At 43.3% G+C, this 23,939-nt stretch overlaps 2 protein-coding genes across 2 annotated transcripts; both read right to left on the reverse strand.

Annotated features, from left to right (window-relative positions):
• Positions 1–4,833: 4,833 nt before the first annotated feature.
• On the reverse strand, positions 4,834–6,652 carry LOC104250526 (C-C chemokine receptor type 5). Its single transcript, XM_059818945.1, has 2 exons — positions 6,607–6,652; positions 4,834–5,931 (listed from the first exon to the last, which is right to left on the reverse strand). Exon 2 carries the CDS (start codon positions 5,918–5,920, stop codon positions 4,850–4,852), a length of 1,071 nt encoding a protein of 356 aa, XP_059674928.1. The 5' UTR covers positions 5,921–5,931; positions 6,607–6,652; the 3' UTR covers positions 4,834–4,849.
• Positions 6,653–22,001: 15,349 nt separating this feature from the next.
• Positions 22,002–23,817, reverse strand: LOC132317220 (C-C chemokine receptor type 2-like). Its single transcript, XM_059818872.1, has 2 exons — positions 23,781–23,817; positions 22,002–23,105 (listed from the first exon to the last, which is right to left on the reverse strand). Exon 2 carries the CDS (start codon positions 23,092–23,094, stop codon positions 22,024–22,026), a length of 1,071 nt encoding a protein of 356 aa, XP_059674855.1. The 5' UTR covers positions 23,095–23,105; positions 23,781–23,817; the 3' UTR covers positions 22,002–22,023.
• Between the last annotated feature and the right edge of the window lie 122 nt (positions 23,818–23,939).

A 23,939-nucleotide genomic window follows, 5' to 3' on the forward strand; every position in this document is an offset into this window, starting at 1 on the left:
GCTCGGCGCTGCCGGTTAGCCACGCACCCCACCGCGACCCCGACCCCAGCCCCAAGGCGGGACGAAGACCCAACCCCGATTCCGGCCCCTCACCCACTGCCCAGCGCCTCCACGCCGGGCGGGAAAGCGACGACCGTCGCACTGCGCAGGCGCAGGGAGGGAACGAGCTTGCGGGGGCGGGGTCTCCGGAGGGCGGGGCGGGACGCGGGAGAGCGAGGAAGGCGCACGCGCCGCCGGAGGTATGGGCGGGGTGTTCCCCGTCGTTACGCGATCGCGCGTGCGCTCTGGCGGTCTGCCTGGTGGAGGTGCTGCTGAGCGGGGAAAGGAGTTCGCTGGGGACGCGCGGGGCCTGTGGCTCTGCCGCCGGTCGGTCGCGTCCTCGGAGGGCGGGGAGGGCGCGCGGCGGCCTGTGGTGATCTGTGGTGAGTAACGGGTGGGTGCGTGCGACCAGCTCCTCCTCACCGAGCCGCCGCCGCCGCATCCTCCTCCTCCTCCCGCCGGTGTATCCCCGCGGCGTATCGCACCTGGTTACTGGTCAGTGCAGTCGCCTCAGCTTCAGGCCCCTAGTGTGGTAGTGGTGGGCCAGTGCGCAGCTGAAGAGAGCGGGGTGCCACAGCAGGCCTTAGTGAGCGGTAAGCTGGAGAAGACTCCTCTCCGCTCTGGGAATTGTTGCTGCCATAGGAGGTGGCAAGAAAGGCTGCTTCCCTAGCCCCGGCACCCCGCGCGCCTGGCACCTGCTTGATACCAAAGACTTAAACAATTTAGTTAGCATACAAAGAACAGACCCCTTTGTCCAAACTTTGTACAGGTAAGTTAAGAAGATACTGCATCACATAAACTGAAATATGCATTAGTTTTCCTGGAAGCGGGCTGGCTGTGGTGACTGGCTATATTGGGTTATGTTGATGTTGTTTACCTTGAGATAAACAGTATACTGAGATATAGCACCTTGGAGGAGCTTCTGGGTCTCCTGATAATGACTGGTACACAACCTTGAGACTTGGTATTGTTTACATACCAAACAGCAAAGTCAGTAAAACGCCCCAAATGGGCTAGAAAAGCCCCCAACCCAAATAAGCCCCCTCATCTCTGGGCCTGCGTAGTGAATTAAAAGAGAACTGTATTTTTAAGACGAAGTAAGAAAGGTCCTAGCCAATAGTTAGCTAATGGGTGGGACCAGTAGGCGTAACTAACTTTGTTGACTGTTTAAATACTTGTCATGATTTCAACTGGGTGTGGATGCTAGGAGGAAAAATCCCGCATGCACCCAGCGCTGCAATAAGCCAATGTCAGCTTTCTAAGCTATCATTTGGTTTGGAGAGTTTTCTTGGTTACGATTTTCGGTAACATACTCTCCAAAAACGCCCTCAAAGGGGCTCACTTCGAATAGGCTTGGGGTATTGGTGCTGCTGACTTCTGCTGGGGGAGCTGCCAGGGTCTGGGGCATTGGAAGTGTGAGCATCCCATTTCCATCCAAGTATCAATCCTTCTTGTCTTTCTAAATGAAATACGGTAGGGAGTGTATTTTTATTCTTGTAACTTCCAAGCTGTGGACAAGGGTGTTAAATGCTCTCGTTACAGAGCAGATAGCTGGAATCCGGACAACGTGAGCGCGTGCAGAACTTGAGCAGGAACTAAAATAAGCCTCACTTCTCCCATATCATGCTGTTGCATCTGCCTGAATCATTAAAAGGTGACAATGCCCACTCGTCCAATGGACCTCCATTCTTAGTAGCTATGAGTGTTTTCTAAGGCTTGCTGCTGTTTGCATAATATTGATGCTGCCCGTAGCGGGAGTAGTCATTTTGATAGAAGATCCTCTTAGGAAAAGTTTCGAAAGAGGAAAGCGCAAAAGCATTTTTGGGTAGTGAATGCTCGGTAGCGTGAAACCTTTCAGTGTGGCCACATGATGGCACCATGATCTTAAGAACTGAAGAGAAGTATGTGCACAAGTCTACGGTAATGGTTAGAGGTTAGCTCTTCGGTCACTAGGGCAGATCCTAAACACACTAAACCCTCTTTTGTCTGCTTATTTATTTTAAAAACACTTAATCTTCTAGGATCAGAGTGAATTGTGTGAGATAGCGCTCTTCCCATCTGTAAAGATAAACGAAAACAAATGTAATGACAACCAAAATAGCATATTTATTATTAGATTATTAATGACAAGCAGTTAAGAACACTGGAGTTATCCTGGTGGTCCTGTGTTATTTGATGATGCTGCTTCTTAGTCCACTTGTAAAACCCTGAATTTGTCCTGCCTGCTCTTTTAGCATCATAGCAGCCTGTTATGAAGAGGAATTTCTCTTCCTTATTCATTCTTCTGGGCTATTCTAAAAAAAAAAAAGGGGGGGGGGCAGAGAGGGGAAGGATCAGGAAGTCTAACACACAAGAGTTAACCAACTTTAATGGATTGTATAATACAAAATACTGTTACAATCTATTGGTGGAGTCCTTAATTGAATGCCCCAGCAGTGCTACCAAATACCATGTTTTCTACTATCTCCTTGCATGTGGATCACAGTTCACTATAGTAGCTGAAATCTGGCTTGTTCTTATTCGCTGAAGTGTGGTCCCATCTCGGTAAAGTGATAGAAACTCTTGATAAGCTGCTGATTCTCTGGGCCACCAAGCTTTATGTTCCAGCTCTTCCCTTCGGAAGCTGCTTGTCGCTGGGAAAGATCCATGCTATAGAAGAGAACACTGCACAGGATCAGGGCTGATTTTTGACATGCCTCTCAGAAAAGCTTGTCAGTGTGCTTGTGCACATTTGGTGGTTGTACTTGGCTCCTGCAGGGCTGGTCAAGATACGTAACCCGCCTGGCATCAAAGCCCTCCAGAGAAAGTAATTTCTTGAAGGCAAGGTATCTTAGGGGCCAAATGAAAGTTCTTGTCAAGAGCAGAATAAAATATAAAAATATTTTCATAAAGGTATTCTAGAAGGGAAAAAAAAAGCCAGCCTATTTAGAAGTTACTGCAGGTAGCTTCCTATCTCCTTAAAAAATAAATGTATATATTTGTCATTTTATGCTGAAGTTACCCAATTTCTACTTATACTGATACTGTTAACTATTTTAAAAGCATATACAAAGTCCAGAAAGTAATTGATGCACAGTGCCTTAAAGAAGATTATGCAGCTGAAAACCTTGTAAACTAGAAGGTGTAGTATACTTTTGTTATACTTCCCCTGTGGATGTAGTCCAACAGTGGTGCTTAATATGACAAAACTGAATAACTTAAAACAAGTGGTTTGATAAGCGGAGATTTCCCTATTTCACTTCCTGCTTTCGCAAGGATTTGGCAATGTAAAATCTCTTTGAGGCTGTTGGAAACATTTGCTTCTTTGAAAATATTATTTAAAAGGCTATCCAGAGGAGTTGGGAAGCAGAAATTGCCCTGCTGGATAAGAACAGCAATCCAAAAATTCACTTTTTAATTTTTTGTCTCCTGAGTTGTCCAAAACCATATGTCTTAGGGGAGGTATAAGAAATGTTAGAAAGGACAGCTTGGCCTAAATCAAATAGTAGTGTGGTTATGGTATGATCTTAAGCACATGAGTATCCCCATACTTATTTCATCTTTTCTATGTGTTCAAGTGCTTTGCAGGATCTGAGCTTTAAGGGGAAGCCCAGTCATATTTGACGATCAGTCTTAGTAATTATGGAAGCTTTTGCTCTCTGTGAAACTCCTAAATGGCCTAGAAAAACATTGTCATAGCCCCCAAATGATACCTGCTTCTAAAACAAAAAAGAGATGCTCTATGCCCTTGACTCTGTAGAACAGTGAATATTTTTACTTATTCATATGTTTTAATAACTTAAATGTCTATAGCATATGCTTATCTCTAAAAACATCTGGGTCAACCCTGTTCAGAAATCATTTTCACACCTCTAATGCTGTTGTGGTTTTGCAGCCATTATAACTGCATTCATTTCATATTTTAAAGTTTTTTCTCTTACTTAGGCTAGAAAAATGGCAAGCAAAATCACTGTACTAAAAAGCTAAAACCCTGTTGACTCGTTATCCACATTTGATCTAACCTGGTTAAAGCTCCATGTCCAATACTTATCTTTAAAATATTGTAAACACATTGATTATCTGATCAATGATAGGTCATTATATTAGTTTTTTAGTACAAATAGCATATAAAACAGCAGTTGATTTAAAAGAGAGCATTCTGAAATATCAAACTCTCAAGTCGCTTAGATATCGACACTTAGTAGTTAAAACTATTATGAGAAAGATCCAAGAGGTTGGTACTCAACCATATGGAAGGGAACGCATACCTTGAAATATCAGAGTCTCTTCTAAATGTATAAAATTTCCCCATACCACATGTAAAGATGCTGTATCACAGACCTCAGTAATTTACCATTATTTACAGAGATACACAACCAGGCTAGTAAAAGATGCAACTGAGACTGAGGTTTAAATGAGTGAGATATCTTGTGTAAGGTACAGCCAAGAGATGTTTCCAAAGAACCAGTGTCAATTTCTAACCTCCAGTTCACTTCAGAAAATCAGTGTATGAGCCCGCTAGCTTAGGTCCTCAGCCTTTGTGTGGTTTTGGGCCCTATAATACAAAACTATGCTTTTACATTCACAAAAAAATGGAACACTTTTTTTCCCCTACAGAATCCCACATTGGCATATCTAGGTAGATAATTTGATACATCCTTTTCATTTATGTACAAATACCCAAATGTATGAGCAAAGACAAGCTTTGGTAAATATGTATTCTGTGATCTTTTGCAGCTGCCTTAGAGCCAATGTCCAGGACAGATTCTGCAGGCTTTCATCACAGACTTGATTTCACAAAAGTCAATTCCACTTTTTCACTAGGCATGACTTACAAGGCAGCAGAAACTTCTTGTTCTCCAGTAGATTGTGTGTAGGTGGAGCTAGCCCGTTCAGCTGTGTCAATGTAGAAAACAGGACAGTATTTAGAGAAGCGGAATGCAATCTGCTTTCGGAAGAAGCTATGAAGATACTTCCTAAATTTTTCTCCAGCGAAGGCATAAATTACAGGATTGATACAACAGTGGATCATTGAGATTGTTTCTGTCACTTGGGTTGCTTTGTGCAGTTGACCACTGCCTTCACAAGTAGTGATGGAAAATGTACCTTGAAAATCACGCAAGAGAATGCAAATGTTGTATGGTGCCCAGAAAAAAAAGTAAACAATCATGATGATAAAAATAAGCTTGACCGCTTTATGTTTCTTCTCATTCCTACATTGCAGTAATGTCTTTATAATTTGTGTGTAGCTGCAGATCATAATTAACATAGGAATAACAAGTCCCAGGATGTTCATTTTTAAGGTCAGGAATTGCTTCCATACATTTCTCTGCTCTGATGGATAATGAGCACTGCAGGTATAACGTGAATTTTCCTTTTGAGTTTTGTGAAATACTATCCCAGGAACAGAAGCAAAAATAGCAACAGCCCACGTGACAGCGCTGGTGAGGATGCCGTAGGTAACTGTCCTAGCTTTTAAAGCAAACACTGCATGCACTATGGCCAGATACCTGTCTAGGGTCAACAGGATTATGAAAAAGATCCCGCTGTAGAAACCAAGGAGGTAGACACCTGAGAGAATTCTACACAGTGCCTCTCCAAAAATCCAGTCATGAACAGCGTAGTAAGCCCAAAAAGGGAGAGAAAATATAAACAGCAAATCAGAAATTGCCAAATTGAGCAGGTAGATGTCAGTCATACTCTTCAATCTCTTGTATTTTACCAGGATAAGGACAACGAGCATGTTGCCTGTGAGGCCAAATATCACCACCAAAGAATAAAGTGGTGGCAGAAGTTTTGCTGCAAAGTGCTTTTCCTCAGTTCCCATGCATGGTGCTGAATCGCCATAGTCAAATTCTGTTGTCGCTAGCAAGTCGGCTAAGTCCGTGGTATGGTTTTCCATGGTGTGTTGGTCTGGAAAGGAAGAAAAGGATGTTAAACTAGAGGAAACTCCAAGCTTGGCAGTGAGGGGAATGAAACATGCTGATGTCCTTGTCTAGAATGCTTTTTGCTGTTGATCACATAAGCATTACTACGTCAAGGTGTGGAAGAGAATGAAATTGCGGAGCTCCCAGTAAACCCCTCTGTGTACGTGTGAAGTCACGGTGCTGCGTGTTGGAAGTGTGCTGCGTGTCATTTCCTACGTGTACGCTGTCTGGTGCGTTTTTCCTCCTCAGTAGAGCCTGTCAGCTGCCTGAGCCCACCTGAAGCAGAGGAATGATGAGTTGAACCCGAGCAGCGGGTAGTTCAGGGCTGTTGTGCTCACCAGTGGCTTTCCAAAGGGGCAGAGCGAGCCAGCAAGGCAGCAGCAGGAAAGCACAGTGCCTGGCATGCAGAGTGAAGCCAGGCTTCTCCTTGTGACCTGGCCACCTGCTCATCGTGCCAGCCCGTACGGTAGCTCTCAGCCAAGGAGGACCAGGGCCTGGCAAAGTGTAAATGGGTGCCTGCAGAGGCGCTTTGACGTGGGTAAAACATAACCGACTGCTGCTTGTTCAGGTTGTTCATGACTTCCTGGGAGCCTTAATGCCTGTGGGAATCAGGTCACTGGAGGTGTGGAAATGACCTTTGCACAGTACTAAACATACCCACCTGGTGGACCTGCTGTCCTGGGTGTTGCAGAGCAGCGAGTGACCAGTGTTGGTCTGGGTTAAAATGGCAAACGCTGTGTCCTTACAGAGTCTGGGTCAGGCGTAGGCCATGGAAGCGTGCTGGTCTTAGGCAGCTCTGGAAGGAAAATGGTGTGCAGTCCTGTAGGAAGAATAGATAGGCAAACACCTTGGCAAATAGCATAAAAGATGACAGTTGCTCTCAGTGTGGCCTGTAACACCTATATCTGTTGTGGCACCTTCCTGTCAATTGAAAGACCTTCCCAGCTCTCGGGGATGAAAGTTTTGACTCCTTGTTTCAGTAGCTGATCAGCAGCCGTGATTCAGGAGCTCCAAAGTTTAGATTGGCTAAGCGGCTTGGAGGGGGCACAAAGGCGAAAGGCAGATAATGGCCATCACTATGAGTGTGCGCTAACAGTTCTTCATGGGTAGCAGTTGTTTGATATTGCCCTTCATCCTTTGTAGTGACTGTTTCTAGTGAGGTGACGTAGTAATTGAGGAAGTGCAAGGATTGCGCAAACTCTCTGTCCCTCCAGTTTTGGTTTGGGGACTGTTGGAGGGACTGGGCTTCCCTTGCAAGAAGGAGTCACAGCCTGGGAGGTGAGTGTGCAGCAGAGCTGTGAAAGCCCTCAGGCAAGTTCTGTTATAGGGGGAGCAGGTAAAGGCTTGCGACTTTGATTTCAGCCCTCCCTGTCACCAAACTCTCGCCCTTTCCCAAGTCCCTGGTAGGACTGTGAGCCAGATGCAGAAGCACAGCTTTGTGTAATTTGGTCTCTGAAAAGTTGAGGAGATCTGCCTTCTCTCAGACCCCCAGAGAAAATGGAAGAATTCCCGTGTGTCCCGTGAGAAGCCAGGAAGAGGATTTTGTGAAGACGGTTACAGAGGGACCAAATGTGCTTCCTGGTCACTTAGCGGGGAAGTGAAATCAATGTGTTTGGTAGCCACTCAAATAGAGCTATTTGCTGTCTGGTAAAAAGGCTGCTCTTTCTTCCTGTGTCATCATGACTGCTTTTGTCAGGCACTTCATGGCAGATTGGTGGCTGTTCATAGCAGGTTGATGGTTTTGAAATCTGCATTTTCCTGGCAATTTGATGCCTGTTCTCTTGACAAAGGCAACAGACTGCTCCTGACACAGAGACTTCAGGTAGTCTGTCTGCCCCAACTTGCTCTGTGAACCCTGACCGCTCATGTAGTGCAATATCGTCTGCTCCTTTCCTGCTTGCAGCCCCACCATGCACTTTTTTCAACGGCAAGGTCTGCCCTGTGTGATTGCAGACATCTTTTGCAGAGACCACATTCTCAAAACCACCACTTCATTCTCTCTGCACTTGAGCTCTGCAAGACTAAATGTAACTGAAGAAACTCGGCTCCTGGCTGGAGTGACACGGGGGCAGGCCCAAGTCTGCTTTTTGATAGAAGCTCATCGTGGTCCATTCTGATTTACAGCCTGTGAAATCCCTGTAGTGTCTCTTTGTGTCTCTCTAGACAAAACTGTTCAGGTGAAAGGACTATTTTCTGCTGTAAGCACAGATTGCTCAAAATGCTAATGTCCTTATCTTAATTTGTGTCAAAGTGGTTAACTTACCTAAGTCTAAGCTGAGGTCTTGGGAAAGAGACTGGTCACTTTCCTGGGACCTTAAAAATGAGGATCTCAGTCTCCTGAGCTTACAGCTCCTGATGAATCATAGAATCATTTAGGTTGGAAAAGACCTTTAAGATCAAGTCCAACCATTAACCTAACCCTGCTAAGTCCACAACTAAACCATGTCCCTAAGTGCCTCATCCACGCGTCTTTTAAATATCTCCAGGGATGGTGACTCAACGACCTCCCTGGGCAGCCCATGCCAATGCCTGACAACCTTTTCTGTGAGGACATTTTTCCTAATATCCAGTCTAAACCTCCCCTGGCAGAACTTGAGGCCATTTCCTCTTGCCCTATCACTAGTCACTTGGGAGAAGAGACCAACACCCACCTCTCTGCAACCCGCTTTCAGGTAGTTGTAGAGGAGCGATAAGGTCTCCCCTCAGCCTCCTCTTCTCCAGGCTAAACAACCCCAATTCTCTCGCTGCTCCTCATAAGACTTGTGCTCCAGACCCCTCACCAGCTTTGCCACCCTTCTCTGGACACGCTCCAGCACCTCAATGTCTTTCTTGTAGTGAGGGGCCCAAAACTGAACAGAGAATTCAAATTGCGGCCTCACCAGTGCCGAGTACAAGTAAATCACTTCCCTAGTGCTGCTGGCCACGCTGTTTCTGATACAAGCCAGGACGCCATTGGCCTTCTTATGCAGCACAGTGCAGATATGAATCTGCCGGAAAAGGAGGAAGCTTTATTGGAGCAAAATCTGCACCTTGTAAACAAAAAGAGGTGCTGCTTTTGCAAACCTTTTTCCACCCTTTCCTCATGTTCTGCCTGAGTCTGGCTGTTTACTCTGCTCCCATCCATGTTCAGACATTACTTTGGCATGTTGGGTTTGGCATGAAGTTTTCTTCTAGAGAACAAGGAATAAGAGAAAATTGGCAAGTTTTAACAGGTTGAGTCTCACTTTTGCCTAGATACAGTTTTTTGGGGAGGAAATAAGTGCTGTCAAACTCCTCAAAGACTGGCTTTCAGGAAGCTCTGGCAATCTGTGTGAAACAGTTTTTTTCCACAGCCGTACTAACTACATAGTCATTACAATACTGAGATAATGGTTTTGTTGGTAAAGGAAGTGGCTGTGGCTCAGATGTATTGACAGTAAATAAGTTGATTTTAAAGTATATGAGGATTTATATTTATTAAGTACTTCCAGCAACTCTTTTGGAAACAAAAGCACCTTTATGAAACACTCTTTGGTCCAAAACACTAACTTCATTTCAAAACATGACAAGACTTGGGCACTGCGCAAGTATTTAATATTCCCTTCAGTTGGATCTGCTAGATCTATGTTGCATGCCCTGACAGTACAAGTCCCTGGTGCTGCATATAGCTAAATATCCCCATTTCAGATGTGTCAGTGTCCCTGGTGCTGCATATAGCTAAATATCCCCATTTCAGATGTGTCAGTATACAGCCATGCTGTATACTGGGATTATGGGATGAGGGACTGGCTGCAACACACTGCCAGACCCAGCACATCCTGTCTTGATCATTTTGCACCTGCATTTTTGCTCATGCATAAACACGAGTAGGAAAAGCACCTGGGTCATAAACCCAGAGTGGGATTTTATGAGTATGTGATTGATAGGATTCATGCAAATATTATTGCAAAATTCTGCCTTGACATTAATTGAGGTAATTCTTTTCATGACAGCCCCTTCTTCCTGCTAACTGCCATCTCAATGCCTTCCCTCCTTTTCCTGTGCCTTCTTGGAATGACAACCACATCTCCCCTGCATCTTATCTTCTTCCTTTCAACCCTTTTTGCATGCTTAAATTGTGGTCTCCCCTCTGCGCGGTTCCTTCCGCTAACTGAGCCTCATTCCTCTAGCCTAGCCTTTGCTTCAGAAGCCTCTCTCTGCAAAGTACTTACTACCCTGAATTGTGTATAGTATCCAGCACATGCTGACAATGGAAACTGCAGATACTAATTTGGAAACCAGAAAAAGGAATTGTAAGTGTTTTTGTGCTTTGTCCTATAACCTCACTGGTTTAGGAAACCGTGTTAGCCACTGGCTAGAGTGCTTCACTGGGTTAATCAACCTGGGCTGTTTACCTAATTAGAGATATCTGACTGGGCTTATCTTCCCTGAACATTAGAGAAAAAACCCAGAGATAATCCTGGAAGAGCTCTAAAGAAAGGATATTTCAAAAAGGGCTCTCTATTATTTTGAATACAGTTTAGATAAATGCAGTATTTCTAGAAATCTGTAATCTGCTATACAAATTCTGTTGCTGTGGTTGAGACTAGCAGTCATGCAGTTTTCAAGAAAAAAGCTCTCCATAGAAAAGCTGAGCAAACTCATGTCACTGTTTCATGCTGAGTTTCAGGTCAGATCTCTCTTTTTTTTAAAGAGGCAAAGATCTTATTAAAGCGAGTTTCAGTTCATTTGCACAGTGCTGTAAAATGGTAAAAATTAAAAAGGTGTAGTAAATGGAGGTAAAATGCTAAGCTATGCTGCGTGTAAAGAGATTCCATCAGACAGAGTGTTTAAAATACGTCAGATTTTCTGTAGTCATCCTGTGAGAAGAATAAGTACTCTTCACTCAAATAAGCTGTTTTATCTCTGACAGTTTTAAAATCCAGATATCATCTTCAGGGAAAAAATCAGAGAGGCATACTCCATTATATTTCTTACTCAGATCACTCTCTAGACATTTATTTCTTTGCTTACCTGGATCCTGTGCTCAACTCTTCAAGTGGTTCTCTCCTTTAAAAATAGTGTATTCCATTTAACATATCCTATGCATTCCCCCAGGGTAATTTTTAAAGATGAGTACACTGGTAAGATTCCACAAGTATATTTCACTACCTAAGCAACTACTAAATGTGTTTTTTTTTTTTTTTTTTTTTTTAAAAAAAAAAAAAAAGAGAGAGGAAAAAAATAAAAGATGACTTACCATATATCTTATGGTGCAAGTGATGGCTTGGATTATTACATCAAGAGTAATGCTAAACAGATTTGTCAGTCACAAGAAGAAGATTAAAAACACCTCTTCCTGGATGAAAAAGGATGTATCAGTTTGAAAACTTCTAGCAAACAAATCTGTTTTCATTTTAAAAAAAATCAAGGAGCAGTTCTCTTTTTTTCTAAAAATGGGTCATCAGATGTTACTTTTCTAACTCTGTGAGATGTGCAGAGATGTTGAAATTGTGGAGGATCCTCCTAGGAGCTGAACTCAAAGTTTCACAACTCACAGCTGCAGTTTTAGAAAAAGGTTTTTATATCGTTGTTTTCTCTTTTTCATTTAGCTAACCTCTTTGAATCAAGAACAGTTTACATGAGGTTCATCCCTTTACATTTCTCAATCATTAAATTTATTTTATGGTTTTTGCCCCTGAACAAAAAGTGGAGCTTTTGAATAAAGCTTACACTTTTATTCAGAATTACCTGCACTTTCTGTTGGCTTGCTCTGAGTTGCAGTTGTTATATTTTAGGAGAATTTATTGATTCTATTTTTCTCTAACCTGGTCTTTTGGACTGTGGGTTTTATTTTAATCCCTCTCATAAGACTATGACTTAGTCTATATAGTGAGGCTGACCTTCTTTTGAAACAACACTGTTACTTACTTTTTGGAATTAAGCTTCAGAAAAGCCTGTAGAATCTGATTTCTTACCAACTTATTTCCTTGTGGCTGATTCCTGTGACTTTTAGAGTTAAACTGAACTGCACCATGAGCAGCTTTTTAGATCCTTCTTAGACATCAAAGAAACCACACAGGAGGTAGGAAAGGTACAGAGAAAGCAAGAAAGAGATGGTGCCTTATGAGATGCCTGAGAACCCCTGAGAGAGAAACCCTGAGAATATACCTAATAAAGTGCAAGCCCCTGCCTCCCCTTGACATCTCTTTGGAGGGTTCTGGAGTATCTCATCCTGTCAACCTCGTGAAGGCACTAAAGGGATGTCTTTCCTGCACTCAGTCCTTAGTATGCTTAAAAGATTTTAAAATGCAAAAGCCCAATGGAGATGTCTTGCTTTGGCTGCAGCCATTCCTTAATGGAAGTCAAGAGAATCACAGCTTCTGAGTTACATCTCAGATCTGGGGCAGACAGTAAAAAGCTAAAAGCTCAGCCTGTTTTCCTTGTCAGCCCTTCTTTGCATAAGGGTCTAATCAAGGTCTTTATTCCATAGGATCAATAGATTTTTTTCTTCCTTTTGTCATCAGCTGTTCCAGTGAGGTCTCTAAGGGCTGGAGTCTAGCATCAAAATTAATGGCTGCTGTAGGGTATTCTAAGGGTATGTTCACACTACCTTACTTGATGGACTATATTAGACCTCCTATACAGTCAGTGGAAAGAGCTGCTTCTAAAAATGTTTCCACTACACCTAAATCAAGCTCCTAATTGCTGCCAAACTTTGCTGACAAAAAACTGCACTTTTATCGTGAATTCTTATAATTCTCCAACAAGGTATTGTATCAAATAAATTTTTCAATGTATAATTCCTAAACAGTCTACATATTGAAATTAACGGACATTTTAAGGATTTCTTTCTGAAGCCTGCTTCATTGTTCACTGTTTGTTCATGTTACTGTACCTACTGGAGACTCTTAAAACCTTTCATAATCTCACACTATATGAACAGGGGAAACAGTCTCAAACCTGTTGTTGGACTTGCCTGTTTTTCAGCAAGCTTTTGATTCTGCAATATGCTCTTAGAAAACTGGTCTCAAACATTTGAACTAAAAATAACTACTTAAAACTAAGACCTGTCGTAGGCTGGTCTTCAGAAATAGTCCCTTGTTCCCACAGATTCATTGGCTTTATTACTCTGTTTGATTTTGTTGCTTATAGCTTTTAATTCTCATAGCTCAGTCTGATCAGCAAGTGTAGCTGGGTATTTCATTTACTGATCAGCACTGTAAGACCACAGAGGGTGTTGCACACCAACAGAGGGCCTCTGCCACTCACGGTTATAGCAGCTGGCTAAGGGGAATGATTTTGGTCTGCCCACCAGCTGGGTCTTACAGCTGAATGAGAGACTCCCCACAGAGAGTGTGAATAGCTGTGACACTTGGCAGCCCAAATACAGGGACACACTGACAGCAGGCACCTGGACTGTGGCTTCATTATCAGCACCTACATGGTATGTTCAATTAGCTCTACACCAGCTGCAGACAAGCATTGCTGCTGGAAAGTCAGATTTGAGCAGGTCTTGCATGTGGCTCTAGGTGAGTCCAGGCCCCTGGTGCTGTTCGCTGGGTGCTGGAGTCCTGGTGGTGTGTTGTGCATCAGTGCTGTTAGGACAAGATCTTTCTTTTTTCTCCCTCTCCACACCCCTGCTCCCCTCAGGCTTTTTCGATGGGCCCCTGCAGGACTCGATCTCCCATCCAGTCTGAGGCTCCATCACACCAGCTTGGGACCAGCCGTCTTGCTGCTGCATCACCTCCTCTTCTGTGCTGCCTTTAGATTGCCTCCATCTAGTGTGTGTGTCAACACTGAGGTATGGACAATGCAATTAGCGCATTCATTGTCACAAGGCAGATTTTTTCAGCTTTTCTCAATCCCTTGCCCAGCATCTCTTTGAAAAAGTGCACTGCTGCTTGCCATGAGCTGCCGCAAATTTTAAGAATTTTTACCTACAGGTGAACCTCATAATTTTACCAAGAAATCGAAGCTATTGCTCAATAACAAAAGGAATAATACAATGGGCTGATATAGCTTGGAATTTTACCTATTATGGTTTTACTTTCAGAGATGAGTAGGAGTTATGTTTAGTGGTGGGATGCTCCTGCCCTCTATAAAGACATTCCTGGAATGGTAGTGGGTGTCGTTCCTTACCTGTGGGGCCCAAGTTCATGTACTCAGCAAGTATGCAGCCATGTACACTGTCAAGTCAAACTGCATTCGTCAATCTCTTCTATCTTATGACTGATTATATGATTCATCTTCGTAGTAATCAGGCCATCACACAGAAGCATCCAGTATCTAAGTGATATGGCACTCCCGCAAGGAGATGTCATCATTTATGTGAAGTCTACACCAGTACTGAAATGTCTACTAGGACGCATACCACACGTTCACATACCAGTGTGACATACAAATGTCATCACGCAGAATTATGGGTACAGAAATTTGAAAATGCAACTAACAGTTTCCATTCAATTTATTACAACCTTGCACCACCTGAAGAAGAAAGACTGGGAAAAAAAAGGCCTAGGACAGAGGGGCAGATATCTTTGTCAGAGATACACAATATGATAGTGCACAACACTTATCAAAGTCTGTAACTACAGCAAAGCACATCATCCTTTTCATCTGGAGAAGAGATCTAATGAAGACTCGTGAAGACAGACTGGATGCATTTCTTTTTCCATTGGTTCCCCCAATTATATCTCATTTTGTTACTTGTTGTATTTGCAAAATCCATGTCCAAATTAGGTTAGTATTAGCATATACTTTATTTCATCAGTAATAGTTAAATGACTTTGTTTTGAGGAGGCTTAATAAAGACATCCAGCTAAAACTACTTTGTTGCTTAGGGGTTTTTTTCTTATCAGCCTTTTCTTTCAGGTTCTCAAGTTCTTGTGACTAATCTTTTGCTGCCACCATACAATCACACCCAATCTTATATCTGTGAGGTATATTCTTTTGAGGAAAATGGGGTAGAAAAACATTATGGACCACACCCTAAGATTTCTCTCATGGAGACTAGTAAAAAAAAAAAACCAACAAAACATTTTACACATTTCCCAGGTTCGAGGAAGTTGGGTTACAAAAAACAAACTCTGAAACATGCAAGCATTTCTAATCTGGATTAACACTACTTCTTGACATGGTTGTTTACTGGCAGTAAGATCAAGGGGGGGTTTTTCCCCCTATTATTCTTCTGTTTTCTGTTTGTTTCTGTCTTGTAAACCTTGCACATACATAATTATCCATTGCAGCACATATTAATTCCATTGTCATGGTATTATTTTTGTTTTGGCTTTCCCCAAGCTGCTTTTACTGAACTAGCTGTGTTTCCTCGTGCAGCGAGGAGGAAGAGAGCATTGCTTCCTTCTACTGTTTTTATCCGGGCTTCTGATGTATGCTGCCCTGTTTTATATATAAGAGGTTGTCATAGTATAATAGATTTTACTTTTGGGCCATAGCTATGCATTTCACAAATTTTCAGCTCTCAGAATCTCATTTTTACATAGGCCTTTAATTCTTACACTTTGCTGTTTTCAGGTACATTTACCGTACATAAATTCTAGGTCTAGAGGTGCAGTTTGGGGCTATCTCAACTGCGAAGCGGAAATACCTCTCAGTGTACATGTAAATCCTGGACCTTTGATCAGACAGGCTGAGAAAATCACACACCAAATTTCTTCCCAGTGAAAACTAGGTCATAGAAAGTATGGATAGAGTCTGTACAATGTACAAGGTATGTGGCAGGGCCCAGGAACCAGAAAGTACTTTTGGGTGCCAAAGATTAGATGTAGTCTGTAATTGTCCATACCTCATGATAGCATCCCTGCAAGTTGTGTCCAAGTGGCTCTTTCACTTCCATCCACTTCGTTTCCATTCCATGCAAAAAGTATGGTATCAGGATAGGTTGTATTGTTAGTGTCGTATAGTTAGCGTCCTACTGGCACAACCTTGTAGACAGTTCTGCAAAGCTGATCGTCACTTGAAGGTTTGTGCAGTTTTGCACATTGGCCTGTGTATCTGATAATGCTGCCCTCCTCCAGTTCAGAGTTGTGGCCCCACCTTCCCAGGGTCAGTCATTTCAGACTTAAAACACTCAAACAGAGATTGCTCTCACTGTCACAGGAATTACAAAACTGCTTGGCAGTTATACAAACTTATACAACATTTCTTTTCCCTACCATTCCATTTTCTGAATTAAATACAGCTCTACTAGAAAGTGTTGCCAGAATATGGGTACAAAGCAATGCCTTCACCCCTTACGTCTAGACAAACATCCTTCTTTGGTTTTGGCCTGATTGCTATTGATACTCTAAATGCACCAGAATTTACTGTTCTGGTTTTGTTTCCTCTGCTAGCTTATTTGTTTTTATTGCTATACTAAGGTGTAATGCTTCTAAGGCCACAGTAACCACAGTAGCCACTAGGAGAAGGCCAGTAGGCATCAGCAGTTGAAAACAGCATTTTGAATTAAACTTCAAAATGAGCAGTATCTGCCTGTTGTGCCGTTTAACCTGGTCAGCATCGTGTCATTCTCCTGGCACGTCATTTCTTTGGTTTTTGTTAATTGGAACAAGATACCATGTAAATTTGTCCTTATGTTCTTTGTGTTTATCCCTTTTGTAATTTTCACTGGAAGGAGTGATATTTATTTTGGAGCTTCATAACTGAAAGTCTCTCTTACTCGCCTAAATCTTTAAACGTTCTGCTTAAAATATTTATCTCTGATCTTCCCGTTACTCTGGCTATTACTTTATTAGCCTCTGTTAAAGCTAATAAAGTCATTCTCTCATTTTTTGCCACTACTTTTTCCCATTTATCCATTCTCATCTACTCCTCTTCCTTTACACTCCATTTACTTTTATCTAAAATATGTACACATAAGGTCACAGTTGGGTTAACAAACAAGAAAGTCTTATGACAGGAACATGCCTATGCACTTGTTACCAGAAGTTTCACTATTTCTATGTTTGTCCATTGTATACTTGCCACAGACAAACCAATGGCAGTGATTATAAATCTGGTGGTTGGTTGTGAGTACTGCTCAGCCCTCACCAATACCATATATGCACTTTTGCTATATTTCCTTTTTGCCCCGTAGGAAGTCTGCCTAACAGTTGGCAGAGTTATCTTTTGCTGTGTGGGGCATTCCTGCCCACATGCTTCTGAAAGTGTGGCAGTAGCATCTCCTTACTGGAAGGTCAGACTCCATCCTGTCCTGTGCATAAACTAAACTGTTTGACTGGTTTCGGGGCTGTGTGTAGATATTTGTCAGTGGCACCTGGGTATTCTTTTCACAAGCATGCTGAAAGCCCAGTCAACACATTACGTCTTCAGAAGTTCAGTGCCCAAAATTTTGAACTTGTACCAGTTTGCACTTAGCTGTTCAACATTTCTTGTAAAGCAACAATTTACTTGTTGTGTTCACAGAGCTCCTGTCTTGAATCTTTTTGGTGTTCTGGTGCTACTTGTATGCTCTCTCAAATGCTTGCTTTCGTTTCCTCAATATCTCACCAGAGCAGCTCAGATGCCTCCCAAGCACTGCAGTAGTTCTTCCTTGTGTTAGCTTCTCTGCTGTAATTACAATTCTGGTGCGCCTTGCCATTTTCTTAACATGCCTTTAGTTCATTGCACAGTGTCTGTGTATCTGCCTGCTTCTCTAGCTCTTATGTACACACTGTATCTTCATCTCAGTGGTTTTCCCTGCAGAGCATGAGTTACGGAATATTTGTCTCCTGTATGTAAAATTTCCCCCACCTCTCTGCTGAGATGGCTTGTGTTCTCTTTCATAGGAACTGGGGATCTTGTTAAACCTTCCCCATAGGTAGTTCCATCCCACAGTGAGGAGACTGCTTGAAGTCCTGCTAGCCTAATTTGGAGCTACCTGGCCTGTAGCTACACCACACTGCAGCCACATCTGACTGATTAAGACTCAAAATCTGCCACAAAACTATCTAGAGCCTTCCTTGTCTCAGTGCAAAGCTACAATGAAGGATCAAGGAATTATCCTGCCTGGGCACATAACATAACAATGAGCTAATCTTTAGGTTTAGTTTGTTTGTTTTCCTGCCAGCACAAAATAGACAAAACAGAAAATGCAAATCAGAAAACAAAGGCAGTGGGTATAGAATTTAGCTTATCCCATTGTGGAAAGATGAAAAGAGTGTGCAGGGGAGAGGACGAGATGTGGATCATAGGCTGAAAAAAGAAATTGGGACAGTGGAACAGGAAGAATGACACGGTGAAGCAGAAGCATATTTCCGTATTGAACTTTGAATGCTTCAAGTTCTTTACACGTAAAACTCGGGAGATCAGGCACACCACTTTGCTGGGGTCGCTCTATGCAATGCACAGATCTGAATTAGCTACAGAAAGTCTATGGAGAATCCTGTCTTTATCCCAATAAGAGTGCCATCTTTTATTGCTCTCCTTTAGTCCTCCTCTTCCCCTATATACATCCCTGTTTCTCCTACCTGTCAAATTTTACCCATCTAAAATCTGTGGCCCCAGACTTTTCCTGAAGCTATTATAACACACTCTTCTCAAGCTTGCAGGTGGATAAAAGCCATGCTAGCTATGGTAGCTTCTGGACTGGACAGACAGTTCTCTGCTTGTTTGGTTTGGTTTGCTTTGCTGGAGTGTGGTGTTGCAAGTGTTTTAAGTCCATAGTTGCATCTTTTTACAACCTTCATTCTGACAGCAGAGCTGATGCCCTTTTGCTTAGGAGGAGAACATGGGCTACAGGGCATACATTGTTTTTCAGACACAGATTTTATTAATTTCACTGCATTAACGTGTATTGGGTTTGTGTGGCAAGGTTTTGGTAGCGGGGGGGCTACAGGGGTGGCTTCTGTGAGGAGCTGCTAGAAGCTGATAGAGCCAATGCCAGCCGGCTCCAAGATGGACCCACTGCTGGCCAAGGCTGAGCCCATCAGCAATGGCGGTAGCACCTCTGGAATAACATATTTAAGAAGGGGAAAAACAACTGCACAATGGCAGCCAAAGAAGAGAGAAGTGAGAATATATGAGAGAAACAGCCCTGCAGGCACCAAGGTCAGTGAAGAAGGAGGGGGAGGAGGTGCTCCAGGCGCCGGAGCAGAGATTCCCCTGCAGCCCGTGGAGAAGACCATGGTGAGGCAGGCTGTCCCCATGCAGCCCATGGAGGTCCATGGTGGAGCAGATATCCACCTGCAGCCCGTGGAGGACCCCACACCAGAGCAGGTGGATGCCCGAAGGAGGCTGTGACCCCGTGGGAAGCCCGCGCTGGAGCAGGCTCCTGGCAGGACCTGTGGCCCCGTGGAGAGAGGAGCCCACGCTGGAGCAGGTTTGCTGGAAGGACTTGTGACCCCGTGGGGGACCCACCCTGGAGCAGTCTGCTCCTGAAGGACTGCACCCGTGGAAAGGACCCATGCTGGAGCAGTTTGTGAAGAACTGCAGCCCGTGGGAAGGGCCTGTGTTGGAGAAGTTCATGGAGAACTGTCTCCCGTGGGAGGGACCCCACGCTGGAGCAGGGGAAGAGTGTGAGGAGGAAGGAGCGGCAGAGACAACGTGTGATGAACTGACCGCAACCCCCATTCCCTGTCCCCCTGCACTGCTCGGGGAGGGGGAGGAGGTGGAGAAAATTGGGAGTGAAGTTGAGCCCAGGAAGAAGGGAGGGGTGGGGGGAAGGTGTTTTTAAGATTTGGGTTTATTTCTCATTATCTTACTCTGATTTTGATTGGTAATAAATTAAATTAATTTCCCCAAGTTGAGTCTGTTTTGCCTGTGACGGTAATGGGGAGGGATCTCCCTGTCCTTATCTGGACGCACGAGCCTTTCATTGTATTTTCTCTCCCCTGTCCAGCTGAGGAAGGGGAGTGATAGAGCAGCTTTGGTGGGCACCTGGCATCCAGCCAGGGTCAACCCACCACAACATGAAAACAGGAAGAAACGTAATTCCAACAAGAAAATAATTTAAAATAAAACACAGCAGTAGAAATACCAGTTACAGCAGGATTTGTATCACACTGAACTTATTTATGCTTTAATATTGAAAATGTGCTTTTACTTTAGTGCAGTAAAAAAGTACAAAAGAAAGGAAAAGTATTATTTCCAAGCAAGAAAATTTTCTGTAAGGATAGTTTTTAGTCTTTTCTTTAGTCTATCTGTGGCTATTAACCTCACAAAGTAGTGTCCAGATTATAATAGCTGATAGGAGAAAAGCTAACAACTAATAGAAGCAGTGCCTTGGTGTTATAAGGCTAGGGGGGGAAGAGTATTTGCACCACCTAGATTAACGCATCTGATACCTAAATTAAGAGGCTAGCATTTCCAGGCTTCTTCTACAGTCTGACAGGTAATCTTCTCCAGAGGCCATTTAAATCCTATGTCAGCTTCTGACTCAGGCATCTCTTTTTCTCTGCTGATCACTAGGGACCTTGAAGAGATTAGTGTGGAATCCTGTCTTGTGTCCTTAGGTTACCTGGAGGCTAGTTGAACCTGCCTCTCCAGATTTCCATGAGCAAGGCTTTACATGCATGAGCTATGCCCTTTGAAGTAAATGGGGAAAAAAGCAGAAGGACTGTTCATTTGCATAAGGAGTGTTCACCTGGACTTCATTACAGTTTGAAGCAAGAAGTTCTCCACTATGCCCCTCCTTCCCCTTCTTTGCTAATACCGTGTCCTTAGAAAACCACTTTCTTTTACAGGGAAACTCCAAATAATGGCATAAATGTGTGACCATAGGACACCAGTAGGCTAACAGTCTCGAGTCTTCAATTAGCATGCAGTTCTAATTCAGGCACCAGCTGACTATGGGCACTCTTCTCCTAGGAAGGCAAAGCGTATATGCCTCCTCTGCAGCTGGCTGCTTTTGCAGTTCCAAGGCTACTGCCCGCCTAGAAGTGTATCCCAAACATCAGACTTACTGTGTATGTGAAGAGCCTGTTTTTCTCATGCAGGAGCCTAGCCTGACACACTTGCTGCATCTGCCAGGTAAAGTCTTCCTCTACACACACGATTTACCTGTCCAGAAATAGGGAGGCCTCCAGTCAGTACTGTGCTCATGGTCTCCAAAATCCTTCAGAGGGTCCTGATATTTTTTTCATACAGAATCTTGCATACCACATACCAAGGTAATTTTCATTCTGGCCTTGCAGATCTTTGCTGATGTGCTTTTATTGGGTAAGTGCTGTTTTCCTTGGAGGGATATGGTTTGTCAGAAACAAGCTCATGTTTTTGGGGGGTGCAATGTTGTCTTGTTATGCAGTCAGTAGACTTGGTGTGTGCAGTTACTTGCAAAATTGCACCCACGAAACTCACAATGTTGCCCATGAAAATCCCCCTTCGGAAAATATTAGCAACTGAACAGTGATATGGCAGGCATAAAATTAAAGAACTAAAATCAAAACACTATTAACTTAGCCTATAGTCAAAAGGATTATGTTTAAAAATTACTACACAATTAGCTAACAGATAAATCCTTGGATTAAATGGCCCCAGTAAGATAAAAGTCAGTCAACTCTCCCATCAAAGGAGAGATATTATCTTGATATATCTCATATTCCTCCTCAAATTCCTTTTTAGGGAAATATCTTTTATTCAGGTAGGGAAAATAAACGGTAGGGGGGGAAAAAGAAAACTAAAAGCCTCCCCCTATCAAATACCTGACCATGTTGCAGAAAGAATAACAGTCACTTCCAAAAGGTGTTCCATTAATGTTGAATACTAAACAGGTACATCAATCCTCAAAGCTTCCTCGCAGTGTTTATCTTAAAATGTTCACGTAACAATAAATGGCTCTTATGAGATGACATGCTACACCTTACTCTCTTCAATATTCTATTCCCCCCAAGTAAATCTCACTAGCATTTGTTAGAATTTGGGTCAAGAAACAGAATCATACTATTCTGGGCCCCATTCAAATCTTGGTGTGATCCAGCTATGGTGTTAATGTTTCCTAGAGAACTCACTGATTCTCTCAGATTAAGACTGGAAAATGCTGTAACCCCAGGGAACAGTTAACCACAAGAATTGAGGGTCATACAGTTTTTAGTAGTGGTTGACATAAAGATCTTAAATAATGTCAGGTAGTCCTCAAGGCAAAGTGAGTGATGCAACATTTACTAACTAATGTTTTGATGTATTTTTATAGTCCAGTAGAGATGTCATGCTCTGCAGTGGATGGTGTGAATGTGGAACTAACCCTTTCTAATTTTTCACGATAAAGATTGGGACATTTTTTGCAGAGGTGGGCTGCAACATGCTTTCGGAAAAAGGCATAAAGATATTTTCTAAATTTTTCTCCAACAAATGCATAGATCACAGGATTGATACAACAGTGGATCATTGATATTGTTTCTGTCACTTGGATAGCTTTCTCCAGTTGACCTTTGATTTCACAATTTGGGTCGAAAAGTGAACTTTGAAATGTATGCAAAAAAGAAGAAATATGGAACGGTGTCCAGAAGATGAAGTAAAAAATCATGATCACAAAAATAAGTCTGACTGCCTTCTGTTTTTTCTCATTCTTGCATCTCAATAATGTTTTTAGAATTTGTGAGTAACTGAAAATCATAATGAGCATTGGAACAATAAGTCCCAGAATGTTCATCTTTAAGGTATAGGAGTACTTCCAATTTATTGTGGCATCGCTTGTATAATGAGCACTGCAGGTATAACGTGAATTTTCCTTTTGAGTTTTGTGAAATACTATCCCAGGAACAGAAGCAAAAACAGCAACAGCCCACGTGACAGCGCTGGTGAGGATGCCGTAGGTAACTGTCCTAGCTTTTAAAGCAAACACTGCATGCACTATGGCCAGATACCTGTCTAGGGTCAACAGGATTATGAAAAAGATCCCGCTGTAGAAACCAAGGAGGTAGACACCTGAGAGAATTCTACACAGTGCCTCCCCAAAAATCCAGTCATGAACAGCGTAGTAAGCCCAAAAAGGGAGAGAAAATACAAATAGCAAATCAGAAATTGCCAAATTGAGCAGGTAGATGTCAGTCATACTCTTCAATCTCTTGTATTTTACCAGGATAAGGACAACGAGCATGTTGCCTGTGAGGCCAAATATCACCACCAAAGAATAAAGCGGTGGCAGAAGTTTTGCTGCAAAGTGCTTTTCCTCAGTTCCCATGCATGGTGCTGAATCGCCGTAGTCAAATTCTGTTGTCGCTAGCAAGTCGGCTAAGTCCGTGGTATGGTTTTCCATGGTGTGTTGGTCTGGAAAGGAAGAAAAGGATGTTAAACTAGAGGAAACTCCAAGCTTGGCAGTGAGGGGAATGAAACATGCTGATGTCCTTGTCTGGAATGCTTTTTGCTGTTGATTACGTAAGCATTACTACGTCAAGGTGTGGAAGAGAATGAAATTGCGGAGCTCCCAGTAAACCCCTCTGTGTACGTGTGAAGTCACGGTGCTGCGTGTTGGAAGTGTGCTGCGTGTCGTTTCCTACATGTACGCTGTCTGGTGCATTTTTCCTCCTCAGTAGAGCCTGTCAGCTGCCTGAGCCCACCTGAAGCAGAGGAATGATGAGTTGAACCCGAGCAGCGGGTAGTTCAGGGCTGTTGTGCTCACCAGTGGCTTTCCAAAGGGGCAGAGCGAGCCAGCAAGGCAGCAGCAGGAAAGCACAGTGCCTGGCATGCAGAGCGAAGCCAGGCTTCTCCTTGTGACCTGGCCACCTGCTCATCGTGCCAGCCCGTACGGTAGCTCTCAGCCAAGGAGGACCAGGGCCTGGCAAAGTGTAAACGGGTGCCTGCAGAGGCGCTTTGACGTGGGTAAAACATAACCGACTGCTGCTTGTTCAGGTTGTTCATGACTTCCTGGGAGCCTTAATGCCTGTGGGAATCAGGTCACTGGAGGTGTGGAAATGACCTTTGCACAGTACTAAACATACCCACCTGGTGGACCTGCTGTCCTGGGTGTTGCAGAGCAGCGAGTGACCAGTGTTTGTCTGGGTTAAAATGGCAAACGCTGTGTCCTTACAGAGTCTGGGTCAGGCGTAGGCCATGGAAGCGTGCTGGTCTTAGGCAGCTCTGGAAGGAAAATGGTGTGCAGTC

The sequence above is a fragment of the Gavia stellata genome, chromosome 6 (assembly GCF_030936135.1).
Source record: "Gavia stellata isolate bGavSte3 chromosome 6, bGavSte3.hap2, whole genome shotgun sequence".
NCBI classification, from domain to species: Eukaryota; Metazoa; Chordata; class Aves; order Gaviiformes; family Gaviidae; genus Gavia; species Gavia stellata.